Source organism: Palaemon carinicauda, chromosome 30 (genome assembly GCF_036898095.1).
Source record: "Palaemon carinicauda isolate YSFRI2023 chromosome 30, ASM3689809v2, whole genome shotgun sequence".
Classification (NCBI taxonomy): Eukaryota; Metazoa; Arthropoda; class Malacostraca; order Decapoda; family Palaemonidae; genus Palaemon; species Palaemon carinicauda.
The window spans coordinates 54,502,666-54,521,347 of NC_090754.1; the positions used below are offsets into that span (position 1 = coordinate 54,502,666).

The 18,682-nt window shown below is 36.3% G+C and overlaps 1 protein-coding gene across 4 annotated transcripts in view; it reads left to right on the forward strand.

Annotated features, from left to right (window-relative positions):
• The first annotated feature begins 4,904 nt into the window (after window positions 1–4,904).
• LOC137623124 (testis-expressed protein 264 homolog) overlaps window positions 4,905–18,682 on the forward strand; it is a 44,131-nt gene continuing 30,353 nt past the window's right edge. For 3 of the 4 annotated variants that reach the window (XM_068353796.1, XM_068353797.1, XM_068353799.1), the window contains exons 1-6: window positions 4,905–5,158; window positions 6,606–6,744; window positions 9,045–9,264; window positions 10,182–10,321; window positions 10,568–10,640; window positions 12,495–12,644. In XM_068353796.1, the coding sequence (XP_068209897.1) occupies window positions 5,037–5,158; window positions 6,606–6,744; window positions 9,045–9,264; window positions 10,182–10,321; window positions 10,568–10,640; window positions 12,495–12,644 (844 nt within the window). In that variant the 5' untranslated portion in view covers window positions 4,905–5,036. The remainder of the gene's footprint in view (window positions 5,159–6,605; window positions 6,745–9,044; window positions 9,265–10,181; window positions 10,322–10,567; window positions 10,641–12,494; window positions 12,645–18,682) is intronic. The other variant, XM_068353798.1, reaches the window with a different exon arrangement.

Sequence of the window (18,682 nt, forward strand, 5' to 3'; positions counted from 1 at the left end):
GTGACACGGCAATGGTGACCTGCAGTAACAGACTTTGGGTGATTCTTTCCCTTTTATTTAGGATAAAAAGACGATGATTAATTACAATATTTAGAAATAAATATCCTTAAAACTCAATTCTCATGATAAATATGATGGGATATCGTAGTAAAAAAAGATAAATCAATGTATGGAAAGGTGACTTGCAGTCATCTGCTTATCGTAATTTCGAGTAACTTTGCTGAGGGAGGCTACAGAGTTTGGTTGATTTTATCCTTTTATTTAGGATAAAAAGACGATGATTAATTACATTATTTAGAAAATTTTATCCTCTAAACGTTATTAGCATGGTAAATATGATGGGATATCATAATAGGAAAAATAGATAAAGCCATGCAAAGGTGACTTGCAGTCATCTGCATACGATAATCTCGAGTCACTTCGCTGAGGCGGTGACAAAGTTTGGTTAATTTTATCATGCTATTTATATTAAAAAAAACAATAATGGATGACAGTAATTGGGAAAATGTGTCTTTAAAACATAATTTACATGGTAAATATGATGTAGCGTCATAATAAGTAAGAAAATTCAAAGCTTTTCAAGGCATCTGCTTCCTACGTCACAGCAAAAGCGTCCAAAAAAAGTTCCAGTTATGTTTTTCCTCTTAGTTTAAATGAATAAGCAATGATGAATACTATCTTTAGTGAATATATATTTTTCTTGAAGACTTGTCCACGTGGCAAATATGATGGTGGTATCCTTAAGTAGGCAAATCGCATCATCATCATCGTATTTTTGTGTACTATCAGTCACGGGCTATATCAGTTGCGATAGGCATCCCCATATGATAATCTACTTTAATAGATTTGGAGTTTTTCTTTTACTGACTTTTGATTTTTTTTTGGTACAATTAGAAAACCCTTATCAAAGGTTTAGAATCAAAATTATTTTCTTTCCCAGATAGAATACTGATGTTTCTTTTGTTAATGAAATTAAATGCTTGAAATCTGTTTACGAAATACATTTCGTTTGGAAAATGGGGAAGCTCTTATCTCGTCAAGCTTTACCGTATAACATTTGCCATAGATTAAAATGGTACTTTAAGAGGTCATTCTTTCACCTATTTTTTTTTTCTTTTTTGTCCACGCTGGTTTTCCTTGCCTTGAGTACTTTAGATTTACAGATGACATAGTTCTATTTAGTGAATCAAGGGAGGAATGGCAAAAGATGATTTATATAAAGAAAGCAGAAATGTAGGACTTAAAATGAATATGAGTAAACCTACGATAATGTTCGATGAAAATGCAAACAACAAATTAGAGTTATGGATGAACCTCTATTGTTGTTGAATATATACGTACTTAGGACGGACAGTATTTTCCTAGGAAACGGGACCAAAATCAAAAGGATAAGCATGGGGTGGTGTGTGTGTGTGTGTGTGTGTGTGTGTGTGTGTGTGTGTGTGTGTGTATTCATATACAGTATGTATATACACACACGCACACACACTATATATATATATATATATATATATATATATATATATATATATATATATATATATATATATATATATATATATATATATGTGTGTGTGTGTGTGTGTGTGTGTGTGTGTGTGTGTGTGTGTGTGTGTATCATCTATGCCTATTGACGCAAAGGATCATAAATATATAGGCTATATATATATATATATATATATATATATATATATATATATATATATATATATATATATATATGTGTGTGTGTGTGTGTGTGTGTGTGTGTGTTTGTAAATTATTATTAAAGATGCACACATAAAGAAAAAGAAAAATAGTGTGGAGATTTTTAAGATTGGAGCTTGAAAGGCATATAATTCCCTCCCTCTTCGAATCTATAAACGTGTACAGGGGCTGTATTTTGGATTTAAGGGCAGGATTATAACATAGAGACGGCATCAAAGTAAACACTTCAATTCAGATTAAGTCTGGTCCTCTGATCGTATCAGCCTCCAGTGATTTTTTTTCTTAATCATGATCTTTCCCATAGTTTGCTGACATGAAGGTATTATGAGCTTTTTGAAGAATAATGACATGTTTCCATATAGACAATTTAATTATTATCATTATTATTATTATTATTATTATTATTATTATTATTATTATTATTATTATTATTATTATTATTATTATTATTATTATTATTATTGTTGTTGTTGTTGTTATTATTATTATTATTATTATTATTATTATTATTATTATTATTATTATTATTATTATTATTATTATTATTATTGTTGTTGTTGTTGTTGTTGTTTTTATTATTATTATTCGAAGATTAATTATGTTTCCACATTAACGATTCAATTATTATTATTATTATTATTATTATTATTATTATTATTATTATTATTATTATTATTATTATTGCTGTTGTTGTTGTTTTTATTATTATTATTTGAAGATTAATTATGTTTCCATATAGACGATTTAATTATTATTATTATTATTATTATTACTAGTTAAGTTACAACCCTAGTTGGAAATGCAGGAAACTATAAGCCCAAGGGCTCCAACAGGGAAAAATACTCCAACGAGGAAAGTAAACAAGAAAATAGATAAACGACCAGAGAAGTAATGAACAACTAAAATAAAATATTTTAAGAACAGTAACATCAAAATAGATCTTTCATATATAAACTATAAAAACTTAAAAAAAGAAAAAAAAATGAGGAAGAGACATAATATAGAATAGTGGAAGACCACGGTATAAATCGGCTATGGCACTACCCAAAATTAGAGAACGATAGTTTAATTTTAGAGTGTTCTTTTCCTAAAAAAAGATGCTTACCGGTATTTGGTTTTGTTGATAAATTCAACTAATTTGTCAACCTTAATAACAGAAGATCCTATAAATGCGTATAAAAAATGGATTGGAACTATTTTCGTATAAGATCTTCCAACAAAGTTGTGTAGAATTCTTATTTTGAATTTCGATGAGTATGGAATACCATAAATTTTTGTGTGTAATCTCCCCTATATAATAAAGAGTGCTCTCTCTCTCTCTCTCTCTCTCTCTCTCTCTCTCTCTCTCTCTCTCTCTCTCTCTCTCTCTCTCTCTCTCTCTCTCTCTCTCTCTCTGTATATATATATATATATATATATATATATATATATATATATATATATATATATATATATATATATATATATATATATATATATATATTATAGGCCTATATCTATATATATATTCTTTCACGCACAGGTGGGTTATTCATTAGTAGCTATGCTATAACCCTAGTTGGAAAAGTAAGATGCTATAAGCATAAGGACTCCAACGGGAAAAATAGGCCAGTGGGAAAAGGAAATAGGAAATAAACTATATGAGAAATATTGAATAGTTAGGAAAGGGGGAGGCGGTGGGAAGGGTTGAATTCGTGTGTGTGTGTGTGTGTGTGTGTGTGTGTGTGTGTGTGTGTGTGTGTGTGTGTGTGTGTGTGTGTGTACAGTAGCTTCTTAAATATTTAGCCATCATTTTTGAAGGCTCGATTAAACTAGTGTATCATGTTTGCTTTGCTTATAACATTTACTTCATCTGATCTGATATTTTAGGTACGATTGATTTGCAATGATAATCTGCAATCTAATTCCATCAACAGGTCATATGATTTAATGAACAGTATCCCTATAAGACAGTTTATATTTGTATATATACATTGGTAGACAGATAGCATCGTCAATATTATTTGATATACAAATATATTTAGAACATACATTTCTCTACAAATCTGTAACTATGCCATTATTCCATTTCATTAATAAAGATGATTGATAACAATCTATTGAAATCTCCCAGAGGTTCCATTTTACCGCTGGCATCTCTCACATGACTAAGCTAAATAGCAAGAATTCGTAACCAGTAACTTGTAACCAGTAAAACCAGTGGTGCATAGCAATCGTTTTATTGTCATGCACATACATCGAATCCCGTGAGAAACGGACGTCTTCTATTAAGACAATAGTTGTGATTTTGTTTATCTAAAACATTAATGTAAGCAGAATTCTTACAATCAGATCTGAAGATATTGTGGTGTTAGTAATAAGTTGTAATTAAGTAATTAAAAGTCTTTTTATGAGATATTATAGTAAACAAATGAAAACTATTTCGCTAAAGCACAACTCATTCATACTGCGCAATCCTGAAAGGATCAAACTAACAGAAGACTGTTTAATCCACTCAAATCTGAAGATGTTCTAGTGATAGTAAAAAGTTATAATCAAATAATTAAAAGTCTTTTTATGGGATATTATAGTAAACAAATGAAGACCATTTCGGTAAAGCGCAACTCATTCATACTGCGCAATCCTGAAAGGATCAAAATAACAGAAGACCGTTTAATCCACTCAAATCTGAAGATGTTCTAGTGATAGCAAAAAGTTATAATTAAGTAATTAAAAGTCTTTTTATGAGATATCATAGTAAACAAATGAAAACTATTTCCATAAAGCGCAACTCATTCATACTGCGCAATCCTGAAAGGATCAAACTAACAGAAGACTGTTTAATAACTGAAGAATAAGAAGAACTTTATCTTTCAGGCAGTTTTAGGATCAACAACAACAAGTCGTAATTAAGTTTATGAAAAGTCTTTTTGAGGATATTAGAGTAAACAAAGGAAGACTATTTCAAAAAAGCGCAATTCATTCATACTGCGCAATCCTGAAAGGATCAAACTAACAGAAGACTGTTTAATATCTGAAGAATAAGAAGAACTTTATCTTTGAGGCAGTTTTATGATCAACAACAACAAGTCGTAATCAAGTTTATGAAAAGTCTTTTTGAGGATATTGGAGTAAACAAATGAAGACTATTTCGCTAAAGCGCAACTCATTCATACTGCGCAATCCTGAAAGGATAAAACTAACTGAAGACTGTACTGAAGAAGAAGAAGAACTTCGAGGTAGTTTTAGGATCAACAACAAGAAGGTCCCGAGACTCGGAAGCTATTACGCATTAGTGATTATCCCCTTTATTACCCTTTAAGTTTGCCGTTCATTGATAATTAACCTTAATGGAGACGGACGCGGCCTTATTATGGGGATTCTTAATCCTCTTGTTATTTGTCGTAGCTACAGTGACAGGTCTCCTGATTCACTCCGGTCTCCTTACGACAGTCGAAGTTCAGACTTGCAAGTGAGTATTTTTTTGTATATTAGATTATTTTACGATTATTTTATATTTATTTGTCCCTCTATTTTATATTTATTAATTGCCCTGTCGTGTTTCAGTGATCTTATATGTATTTAAAGCTTTGTCAAGGCTTGAGAATGAATGATACGCTAGGTTAGGTATTGTCATGGAATACAATGCTTTTGTTATGGGTTACAAGATGACTCATCGAACGTACTAACTCAAGGCTGTTATATATATATATATATATATATATATATATATATATATATATATATATATATATAGGTTTCATGGTTTCATTGTAGTGTATGACAGGGCGATGTAACCTAGGAAAACAACTACTTTTTCTTATAGAAAAAAAAATACGCTCTCTTCGAAAATGACACTCGTTCCCATCGCAAATGAATAGTTTCAGATATATATATATATATATATATATATATATATATATATATATATATATATATATATATATATATATATATATATTATGTATGTATGTATGTATGTATGTTGTTTACTATAATCTGGCAGCGAGGGATAAAACATATATATATATATATATATATATATATATATATATATATATATATATATATGCATATGCATTTATATATGTGTTCAACAATCAGGTTAGGTTTTGTCATGGCTTATAAGATGACTTGTCAAGCATACCGAGTCAATGCTGTTTTTTTTTCTCACTATATGGTCGACTTGCCACCAGGCCGGTGAGTTGCTAAGGGAAGATTTACCATGCACTTCCAGAATTCTGTCTAAAATACATTGCTTGAAGATTGAGTCGATACAACAAGATGTATTTGTTCATAAGTAATTGACATTGGTTGATTTGCCAGCTCTTGAGTTTTGTCAATTTTCTAAGGAGACATACCTGTATATTTAGCTTTGCACGTGTCAGGATTATTATAGTGTTCTATGAGTCGGATCATGGCGTCCTAATTAATTTAAATAATAGAAAGTGTGCAAGGAGTTGTGGTGGTCGATGTGGTAACATCCTTTAGTGGAACCAAGACATGTCTACTGTGGGCTCTAAACAATAAGCTCCCTCAAGGCATTTGAAAGACTGAAGATGTTAATGCTTTCAAGGGAAACTGAAGACTTAATTATTTTCTAAGTTCTTGATAGTGTGGATTTGACAATAAATGAGCAATATATTGTGTGAAATGATGAATGCTGTTTGATTAATGCTTTTGAATGAACATGATGAAATGACTGCGGAGGTCCTGTTGAGAGGGTTCCCCTGCTGTATGGGACCAGAAAAGTAGCCCTTAAATTAAGTAAAGTAAGTAAGTATTTCAATGGTTGACTGGTGCCGTGGCCAACCTACTACCTATAAGTATAATAGGTTCGTATCAGTGGAAAGCGAATTGTTGAGAATTAACTTTCTTATTTTTAGTAATAGCCGTTTTTTGTTTCGTTTTCTTTTCAGACCAGACATAGGGGAGATAAAGATTGCCTACAAATTTGCCAGAGGACCTTATAAGGAATCTGGAATGTTATATACGCAGGTTCACACACTTCTGCCGCAGTACAGGACTATTGGAGTATACTACGATGATCCGAAAACAGTAAGTATTTACTGAATGTTTTTAAAGCATTCCTTGCTTACCAATAACTAACCTTGATTCTTTCCACTTGGAGGTTTATGAGTGTGCTTCTCTGTATTGTGATTGTCAGATAAGGCATTACACCGATTAAGCTTGGTATGGTATATAGGTGTTTATAATTTTTGATACAGTTGACACTATTTTTTGAGTCTTTGGAAGTTGTCTAAAATAAGATAGAATAGTGTGCCCAAGTGTACCCCCAAGCGAGGGAACCCTAGCCCAAGACAGTGGAAGACCATGGTATAGAGGCTATGGTACTACCCAAGACTAGAGAACAATTGTTTGATTTTGGATTGTTCTCCTAGAAGAGCTTCTCCTAAATGGGATAATGTAAGTAAAGTTAAATAAAATAGGTTGGTAATAAGATCTTTAAAAACATGAAATAAAATCATTTAAAATAAAAATAAGGTTGTTAATACTGTACCCTTAAAGAAATTCTAAAGAAAAAAAAAATAAGATTGATAATTATCTTGAGGAAATTCTAATTCTTAAAAGAGACTTACCTCTAATGGCAAAGATATAAGTTTTTCTGACAGAATCAGATGATGCAGCGACGAGAATACATAGTCTGGTAGAAAGTGCAATAAAAAATAAAATATTGGCAAATCTAGAATGTTTATAGTGAGGAAGGCGATGTAGTCAATACATTAGTTGACTGACATTGTTACTTACATACTTACTGTCAATCTCTTTTGTACTTACTTTTACTTTTAGGGGTTTATTTCTCGCCCTCCATCAGACACTAAGAATCTGTTCAGGCGGGCCTTGGTGTGTGAAAATAATTTCTTTCCAGTTAATATTTTGCTCTGTATCTTTTCAGTTATTCGCTAGCATTTGTATTCAGGCTTAATAGGTTTCAGATCACTATCATAACACTTTCCAAAGCAGGATAAGTGGACAGTAATACTTCAGGATACGAAATTAATTAGTTTTTGAGTAGCTTTTGTAGCATGATTTTTTCATATGAAATAGAATGGGCACTAGACAATCTGTATCAAATACATTGTTTGGCTCAACGTCATCCACAAATAACTGTTTAAAATAGAAAGCAAGACCTGTAGGGTGCTTCATGCAAATTAGAAATGTAAGTATCTAAATAGTAAAACCAAAGTGAATTGTATTGTTATCATGAATGCTATATCAATTCACAGAATAATTTGCTTTTTAGTGAAGGAATATAGTTCATTATTTATGCACACTTTATTAATACATTTATAAGATTTCTGTGTTTTTTTTTTTTTGTTTTTTTTTGTCATGATTCTGATTATTTTTTTTTATAATTTATTATGCAACATAACTTCTTACATTCAAATACCGGTAGATATTGATGTCAGACAATGGCTTCATTTGTTTCATAAGTAATTTCTTAGTATGTTCAATGCAGGTTATCTAATTTAATTGTAGTCCAGTAAGTGTACTTAATAGAAAATAATCTTGATGTTTTAAGATTTAGAAATTATCTTTATTTAGTAGAGTAATATTTTCTATTTACTTCTCTTGAATTATACAAGTCTTCAGAGGACTAGAGTAGGTTGCGGTGTCCTATTGAAACATCCCGCCCTGGCGATCGCCGAACCCCAAGTCCCACTCAAGTTTGGTAGTTCCTTCAGTGTCTACAACCACACCATTCTTCTGAGCTAAGTATAGGGCATTTGGGAGAGCCTATAGGTCTACCAGCTGAGTCATCAGCAGCCATTGCCTGGCCCTTCCTGGTCCTAGCTTGGGTGGAGATGGGTCTTAGGTGTTGATCAGTGGTCAATCCCTAGGGCATTGTCACTGTGCCATGTTTCTAAATAAAAAGAATGTGTAATTCTAAAACTACTTTGGTTTTTAGTAATAAAACAAAAATTGTCGGAATTTTTTGAGTCATGTTTAAAGGTTTAAAGATTGCCCATGAATGGCAGAGGCAAGGGACAGTGACATTGCCCTAGCAAGCAGGACAATACCCTAGAGACTGACCATATATTATATGAACAGCGCCCAAGACTCCTCTCCACCCAGGTTAGGACCAGGGAGGGCCAGGCAGTGGCTGCTGATGACTCAACAGATAGACCTATAGGCTCCCCCAAACCCCCAACCTTAGCTCACTAGGATGGTAAGGCTGCAGACATTAATTGCACTAATGAAATTGAGCGGGACTCGAACCCCCGACTGGCAAGCACCAGGCAGAGACGTTACCAATCAGGCCACAACAAAATTTGTGTTACCTGTATGTACTTTTCATACCTAGCATATTAATATGAGTCTCATTCCCCACACAGAAACAGGCTCATAAATTACGATACATCGTCGGCATCATCATTTCGGAGAACGGCAGCGCTACGCCACCGGAGCACGTCAAAGTTTTAGAGGACCACGGATACCACTTTGCCACCTTTCCAGCCATAGATCATGCTGTTCAGACACGGTTTCCGTTTAAGAGCACCATATCCATAATCGTGGCCATCATGAAAGTTTACCCAGCCATTCGTGAATATATTGGTACGTTTGTGAGTCACTTTTTGTTTGAGTTAAGGTTTTTTTTCCAATTCCTCTTGCACTTCTGTCATTTTATTTTTTTTAAGCATTTACTTCTTTAGATTGTATATTTGGGTTTAGAAAAATTACCTATTTTCCTTAATTTTTTTGCTCTTTATTTACCCATAGGACACTGCTTCTTTGAGCTAACACTTCCTTATTGCTAAAAAATCTCCTCTTTCCATGGTCATTAAAGTTGAGCTCCCCTCTTCTGTTTATACTTCCATACATTATTATTTTACTCATCTTGAGTGTGTACTGCCACAGAGTGTGTGTAAAGTAGCAACGTCAGGCGCATGGGCGTGGAAGGGCCCCCTCTGAATGCCATGTTTAGGATGAGGGGAACCTTTATACAGAAAACACTCATTGAATTTTACCGCAGGGGTGGTGGGGAAGAAAAGTTAGAATAAGTTCAGGTACATTATTGTAAATACTTCAATGTAATGTATATAGAAAAAAAAAGTGTGAGAAAGAAAGACAAAGACAGAGGGTAAGAAGGTGGTACAATATTGGCGAAAATAGGCTGGCAGGTGATCTGTGGAGATGTGGCACGAGTGTGGGATTCCATTTGAAACCAGGGGCCCTCCCCTATTGGCTATTTTTTTTTTGTGTTGAGTATAGCTTAATAGGTGTGTAGGCATAAGTAACTGTAGAAGATGTCATATTTATATAACAAACTTGAGTTGAAATGTATCATTATAGACATTGGTCTTCTTTCGTGGCAAGTTTGAGTCCTGTATAGTATGTGCCGGTAATTATTTGTTTTAATCAGCATTATAACTAGGTTCAATTTAACCAACTTTTCAGTTTAGTTATGAAGTAAATGTTCAATTTTATACTTTATTGTGCTCACTTAAAATATGTTTATTTATTGTTGACAGAGTATCGCAGCCTTTGTGCACGCCCTTTTCTAGAAGTGTATGACAATGATAAAAATGAAATTATCTTTGTGGGCCCACTTGCCCGTCAGGATGATTTCTACGTACCAGAAGTCCAGCAGGAAGAAGATGAAGATAATAGAGTAAGTTTCCTTTTCAGCATTTGCCTTTTTTTTTTTACTTATACAGTATGAATATTTCTACGTCCAATACCGTACAGTACTTGAGTCCTTTAAACTAAACATAAAGCAGACTTTTCAAGATATGAAATTGACAAAAGTAAAGTCTTTAGGAAATTTTGAGACAAAGATTAACGTCATAACTAATTGCAGAATATCTAATCTAACTTGTTAAAATTTTTTTCATCCTTTTCTTTTCTCCTGTCCCAGGATGAAGACTATGATGATGACAGGACCGAAAATTCTAGTCGGTCTTGGGACGAATCTGCTTCATTTGTAAGAGGTAAGACTAAATGGCTTCATAATCATGATAATAAGCGTTTTTATGTCGGCTCTTCCCTTTACAGGATTAGACGGAAAATGAGTTCTTTCCATCCTCTTCCATACTTTGATTTCATTTCTTGAACTCCCATCAGGTCTTAAGTTTTCATCTATCAGCCTTTTCCATGATTTCCTTGGCTTTCTAATAGATTTCATCTTGCTTCCTTATTTACCATTGGGACAAAATACTGTTCATTCCTTCTCATCACTTGTCAAAACTATCTCAGTTGCCACAAACGAATCTTGGCATTCTAAAGTCTTGCCTTAATCTCTTCCATTTTCTGTGTTAGTTCCCTTGTTTCTGCTCCATATTGTCGTGCAGATGTTATGTACTCAACATAAGACTTTGTTCGGTCTACTAGTCGGACATTTTTATTTATCTATATTCTCTGACGCTTCTTGACTTTTTCATCTCCTCCTACACTCGTGTGTTTTCAAGATGCCAGGGATGCTCTTCTTTTTCTTCATCTAAGACTTTCCTATTCTTCACTAAAGCATTCATAACTTCTTTCTTCCCCATTTCTTCCTGTTATGTATTATAAACATCTAAAACTCTAAAACCTCCTACTCAATTTAGAATCTGCAATCCAGATAGTTTCAGACCACCATCTATTATATTCAGTATACAGCATACAGTTTAACACCCAGACCTTTTCTGCAACATGACCACCTCCTTGATTGTACTTTGTTCAGACAAAGACACAAATCCTGGAGTTGTTTATGTAGATATCTACAACGGCAGAGCTGGAAACGGTCACATGAATCTTTGTAGACAAGCCTCATTGGAAATTCATTGATATAATATTAGTTTGCTCCTGTCCCTTGAATGAGAGCATTCTTTAATTGATGTCCTGAATATGCTGTAATAAACTCTGAATATTGTTCTGTATTTGCTGGTATGTAACTGAATGCTATTGCTTTTCTTTCAAAACGTATAGTGCAGTTTTGTATAGCTTCTATATTGTAATGATGTTTTGAACTGCTTATGTGTTCTGACACTAAGAGTGTTGTTCTGCATTGGCTATTATATAAGTGTGAATATTGTTACCTGTCTTTTCTATCTTTCTCATATTTGCTGTTATATCTTTGAATACTATTGATGAATTAGTTCTATTTTTCCAAATACTGACTATCCGGGGATAATGCAGAAATAATTGTTAATATCCAAAATCCTTAATTTAAGGAATTTGTGGACCCCACCGCTAATAGTCGAATTCCTGAAAATTTTTTGGGTCCTTTGTAATATAGCTTTGGGATATGTAAATACTAGTAATGCTTAGTGTTTTTAATTAGAGTATAGAATGAGAAAAGGTTGTATATGAATTAGTATTACTCATAATCATATTGAAAATCTTTAGCATGTTTAGAACTAAAGTATAGTATAGTGAGAGGAGAGGCTGTATATAATTTAGCATCATTGTACTTGTGTTAACCCTTTTACCCCCAAAGGACGTACTGGTACGTTTCACAAAAGCCATCCCTTTACCCCCATGGACGTACCGGTACGTCCTTTCAAAAAAATGCCATAAAATTTTTTTTTTTCATATGTTTGATTTTTTTTTTTTTTTTTTAGAAAATTCAGGCATTTTCCAAGAGAATGAGACCAACCTGACCTCTCTATGAGAAAAATTAAGGCTGTTAGAGCAATTTAAAAAAAATATACAGCAAAGTGTGCTGGGAAAAAAATAACCCCTTGGGGGTTAAGGGTTGGAAATTTCCAAATAACCTGGGTGTAAAAGGGTTAAAGTGTAGAGTCGATTATAGTATACCGTTTGTGCCCGTCCAGTTTTGAGAGCTTTGTATTTATAACACGTAGGTAATGAGATAAATGACTCCGAGTGCTCAGAAAGCGTAGGTGGCGATGACAGCTCCAGCTTTGCCCGGCCATTACCTCCTCCGCCTCTTAATCCAAGTGCCTCGCACGACTCTTCTTTGCCTCCTCGACAGCAAGCACCAGGAATGCCAGGTCAGTAATTTTGCTATACATCATATGACGTTCATGCGAAGAGTTACTATGATATCTGATGTTCAGGCTGAGTTACTGTGGTGTCATGGTAAATCATCAATTTTATCGTGGAATTGTTGGGAGGACGATGATGTATAAATAGTTTCTCTACAATGAAGCCAATTGGAAATATTTTTTTTATTAGTCCTTAATCACATCTTTTATGATTTTGTAAAATGCTTAAGTATTATCTATCTTAGTTATCATAATTTAAAGATAATTTTATCTTTTTTTATTTTATATGATTATAATTTTTTTTATTTTGTACTTGTTTTCCAGATAGTTCTGGTGGTTTTCTGTTTTTCATCTTTCTTGCGTCCCTTTTTACCTCTTCATTTATGAGCTCTTTTTAGTACAATTGTTATACAAGCATCCCCTAGTTCATGTGTATTGTCTTCATTCAGAAGTTTTTGAAAGAACTACATTATATCCAATATTCCAGTAGCCCTATTTCAATGTTGAAGTTCATAATGTCATCTTACAAAGTTTAATTTTTCAGCAAAGAGGAGTTGATTATTTTAGGCAATACCAATAAAGAAGTATTCATCTAAAAATATATATGTTCTGAGACTTCCCATCTATTCTCAGCTTCTTTGATATGTAGAATATTTTATTTTCCCTCTTCTGGGTTAAGATTCTGATTCCATTACTCCCAAAATGTGATGTGGTCTGTCCATTTGCTTTTTAGTCGTCCTCATTTTTACTGTATGTATCTTTGATTACTGGAAGCCAGAGAACTTAAAATCAATCAATCAATTTGTGTACTGTGCATCTCTTTCCTGCTTCTCGTGTGCCATAGCTTGAAGGATCTCTTCAGTTACCTTTTATATATGATGGTTATACTTTTTTATTCAATATTTCTGGATGATTTTTACAGTTGCCATGTTTTTATAGCTATTCAATTGGGTTTATTTCATCTTCCTTCTCTGCTGGGTCAAGTAAACTTCACTTAAAATTGTAGTCGTTCGATTTTATTTCTTTTTAAGTTTTCCATGATTTTAATCATAATGGAATTAAACCATTTCAGCTTTTATATCCCTATACTGTATGTTATCAAGCTCTCTCTGAACTTCTTCTTGCAAATTGTGTGCAGCAATTTTAATCTAGATCTTTGGCAATATTCCACCATTATTATTATTATTCTTATTCTTATTATTATTATTATTACTTGCTAACCTACAACCATAGTTGGAAAAGCAGGATGCTTCTCTTTTTTTCATTTAGCATCAGTATGTGATCATATCCTCAAAACATACTTGATCCATACCTATGTGGCTATTTAGGTCTTCTCCTTTCAATATCCCAGGCAGGCAGTTAATTCTAATAGCCAGGCCTTCTCCATCATGAGGCTCAATACTACACAGTATTCTAGAAGTTTTATTCCAGCTGTTACCAAGTTGTGGAATGATCTTCCTAATCGGGTAGTTGAATCAGTAGAACTTCAAAAGTTCAAAGTTGGAGCAAATGTTTTAATGTTGACCAGGCTGACATGAGTCTTTTTATTGTTTATATATGACATATCTGTTTTTGACATTGTTAATAGTTTATATAGGACATATCTGTTTTGACGCTGTTACTGTTTTTAGAATGATATATTGTTAATTTATTCTCATCATTTATTTATTACCTTATTTCCTTTCCTCACTGGGCTATTTTTCCCTGTTGGAGCCCTTGGGCTTATAGCATCTTGCTTTTCCAACTAGGGTTGTAGCTTGGCTAGTAATGACAATAATAATAATTTTTCAATATTAAACTTAGCCGGTGATTATATAAGCTGCAACTCTGTTGCTCGACAGAAAACTCTACGTTAAAAATCCGCCAGCGATCGCAATGCAGGTAGGGGGTGTACTTCAACAGCGCCATCTGTCGTGCAGGTACTCAGTACTCAATGTAAACACAGAACTCAATTTTCTCTCTGTCGGGCTACCGGCAAGACCTACTAATTCGCTGTTACTAACTGGATTTGTTTTCACAACTATTTGGTGAAGTACACTATTCTAGTTTTGAGCTTTCGCTATGCAGGTGTTTTATCTTCATCTCAAAACTTGAACTCGTTTTGGATAGATTTAATTATGGTGACAAAGAGAGTATGGACTCTCTTTCACTTTTAAATGGCCGACCCTTCCCTTAGACGGAAGTGTGTTTAGGTTTTTAGTATTTTTGCTTAACACGTTATAGATCTATATATTTTATATCTCTCCGCCTTTATTAGGCCTCTTCGATTAACTTTCCATTTATTATAAACATATAAAAATAAATTTTTATGTTTTGTTTATATGCGACCTTTCCTGATAGTGGGCGGTCCTAACTTGGAACCGAAGTTAATCAACGTTGAGCCCGTTATATCGTATTTAGCCTTTAAAGAATTTAAAACTTTTTAAATGTAGTGTTTTATGAAAGAATTTCTTTGATAGTCTTCGTACTGTTTTCAAAGATGAACTAACGTTTAGACTACGCAGTTGTTGACGTTCAGGACGTTCAACATGCGCTCTATCGTTACGATAGAGAGAGAGTGTATCACGGTTTCACTTTGCAGTAAGAGTAAATCGATTCTGACGTTTTGTTCATTCTTTCTTAGCTTAAATGTTTTAAATTCTAAATTAAAGGAACTTTTTATTTGGAAAACCTTTCAGTTTTTTCCTTTAGTCAAATAACATGTTTTTTTGACGATATATAATTGGGCTCTTCTCTTCTCTTAGGTGCGAAATCAAGAGAGAAAGAGAGAGAGAGAGAGAGACGGAGGGAGAGAGAGAGAGATAGAGACGGAGGGAGAGAGAGGAGAGAAAACGTTCCGTTCAAGCGGGTAACGTTGTTCTCGTGTTACTCTCGTCCCTAGTCTCTGTACGGGGAGAAAGGTAAAACGTTTCTAGGGTTTTATTCTTGTCCCCAGGCTATGTGCGGTGAGAGATTGAAAACGTAGTTTATATGAACTAGCGTTTAGTCTCTTTCCCAGCCACTGAATTTTTTATCTTAATATATGTTTTCTGTTTTTTTTTGCTAGTATTAATGAGCTGCATTTTACGACTGATTTCGCAATTACTACCTTTTAATGAAGGGTAGAATTGCGTGTTTCAGCTAGAAATCAGTAAAAGTTTCGATTTCAGTGAAATAAGTGCAAAACAGAAAATCGATAAAGTGATATGCGCAAAGTGTTACAGTGTTGCGTCCGAGGGTTCGTCTGTTCATGCCTGTCGTTCACCTAGTCCGGGACCTCTTGCAAGCTCCCAAGCCCAGGGGAGAAGTAATGTCGAACGACTTATGGGTTCGAGAGGCCTTGATCAACGAACAGACGTTTTCCCTCTGTGGTTTCGGGCGTATCTACCCAAGATCGCCCCACCCACTCTAAGACGAGAGAGCCCATTTATTCCTCGTCTGCGGAAGAGGTTTCTCGTAAGAAACCATGGACCAAGGTCTCGCGGCTTATTAAGCGCAAGTCTGTCCTTTCCGCGCAAGTCCAACGGCCCAGTTGTACCCACTGGGTCAGTTCGGACTCGCTGCAGTCTTCCGACGACTGCTCACCTCCTAAGAGAGGCAAAGCGGTACCGCATCAGGCAGTCACACCGTCTGTTGCCGCACCTGCTCCTTTAGACCCTAAGTGGTCTTTGCTGCAGACCATGCAGTCTCAGTTAACGTCATTGATGCAGGACTTTCGTGCGGAGAAGGTTGACACTACACCAACCTCTAGCCTACAACCAACCACGGTTGTGCGTCCTGTGGACGCTGAGGCGACCTTCTGCCGCACTCCAAGAGAGTCCCGCCACCCATGCGTTCCAGTGTACCCTGCCAGCCGCATGTTGACGTTCAGCGACGCACAGAACCTTCCGTTGACGTTCGCGAGGTACAACAACAGTCTAAGTTGTTTTGTTTTGACGCGGTGCGTCAACCTCCGCATTCTAGAGTTGTTTTGACTGCTCAGTCTAGACAGTCAAAGCAGTCTCGAGTGGACACTGTACGTCCTCACACACCTGTTGTGGTGACAGTTCAGTTGTTGACAGTTCACAGACTGTCAAGCAGTTACATGACGTTGCCTTCTGGTCTGCTACTTATGCACCAGTGAGAGACTCACTGAGGTAACCTAGCTTTTATCGGACAAGGTTCCTGTAGATGAGGAAGTTGCTGTTCTCCCTCCTACTGATATTCCCTTGAGGACTCTGTCAGATGGAGAGGAGCTTTAAGCTGCTTAGCCTCCTATGGACTTTAATTAAATCATGATGATTTTTTTAAGGATCTTCGTCCGGATCTTGTAACTGCTGCTCCTCGTTCGCCTTAACGTCAGAACTTACACTAGGCCTAGCTACTTCGAAGCCGTTCTTTTTAAGCTAGTGCTCTCTCGCTCTCCTAGAGAGCGTTACGTTGGCTAGGCGACTGGTTTTTGCACCAGGAGGAGTTTTAGGGATACAGCCTTTGATTTCCCTTCTTTTAAACTGGCTTATAGAGCGAGAGTCTGATATGACACGAGAGAAGTTCTCGGCTTGGGAGTTCATGCCTCTGCCCAGATAGACTTCTCAATTCTGGTAGACTCGCCCTGGCGCCTAGCCAGGAGACGCTCCAAGTTGTTTACAGGTCAACTTCTCAGCTTTTGTCGAGCCTTTGAAGTTTTGCTGTACTATTATGTCACACATAACAAGGCTTTCAGGGATGGTAAACGGTTCCGCCTCAGTCGCTAACCCCGTCTGTTGCCACACCTGCTCCCGTAGACCCTAAATGGGCTTTGCTGCAAGACATGCAGTCCAAGCTTGCGTCCTTGATAGAGGACTTAAATGCGGAGAAGAACCTTCTGGCCAACAACCTTCCAACCGGTCGGTTGTGCGCCCTGTTGACGCTGAGGTAACCTACTCGCGTCTGCCAGTTGAGGTGGTTCCTCCTTCTGGCCAACAACCTTCCAACCGGTCGGTTGTGCGCCCTGTTGACGCTGAGGTAACCTACTCGCGTCTGCCAGTTGAGGTGGTTCCTCCACCGATGCGACCCAGTGTGGGTTGCCAGCCGCACGTTGACGTTAAGCGACGCTCGGAGGTGGTTGTTGACGTTCAGGATGTTCAACAACCAGCAGAGGTGACTTGTTGTGACGCAGTGCGTCAACCTCAGCAACCCGGTAGGGTGTTGACTGCACAACCCAGACGGTCTAGACAGTTTCGGGTTGACGCTGTACTTCCTCGCGCACCCATGGTTGTTGACAGTTCACAGACTGTGCAGCAGTTCCATGATATTGCGTCCGGCTCCGTCACGCATCCACCAGTGCGACCGGATTCAGCGAGTCAGACGTTGCCCACTCCGTTGCCGTTTCCTCATCAGTTTCGGATGAGGAACCCTCTGATGAGGACGTTGCTGAACAAGACGATCAGCCCCCAGTCCTGCTATCCATCCAGAAGATGCTGAAGAAGGAACGCTGCTCAGTCAGGCTGTGGATGAGTCTGGTAGGGACACTGTCATCCGTGGATCAATTTGTGTCACTAGGAAGACTACACCTCCGTCCTCTTCTATACCATCTAGCTTTTCACTGGAAAAAGGACAAGACGCTAGAAGCGGTCTCGATCCCGGTTTCCGGAAAGATAAAGTCTTGTCTGACTTGGTGAAAGGACTATATCAACCTAAGAGAGGGTCTTCCCCTGACTGTTCAGACTCCCAACCACGTTCTCTTCTCGGACGCATCGGACGTAGGCTGGGGTGCGACATTAGACGGTCGGGAATGCTTGGGATTATGGAACTCGTTTCAAAGGACAATGCATTTCAACTGCAAGGAGCTACTGGCAGTACGTCTGGCCTGGAAAAGCTTCAGGTCTCTCCTTCAAGGCAAAGTGGTGGAGGTGAACTCGGACAACACCACGGCTTTGGCGTACATCTCCAAGCAAGGAGGGACCTACTCTCTGACGTTGTACGAGATCGCAAGGGACCTCCTCACCTGGTCAAAAGGTCTAGACATATCACTAGTAACGAGGTTCATCCAAGGCAACTTGAATGTCATGGCAGATTGTCTCAGTCGGAAGGGACAAATAATTCCA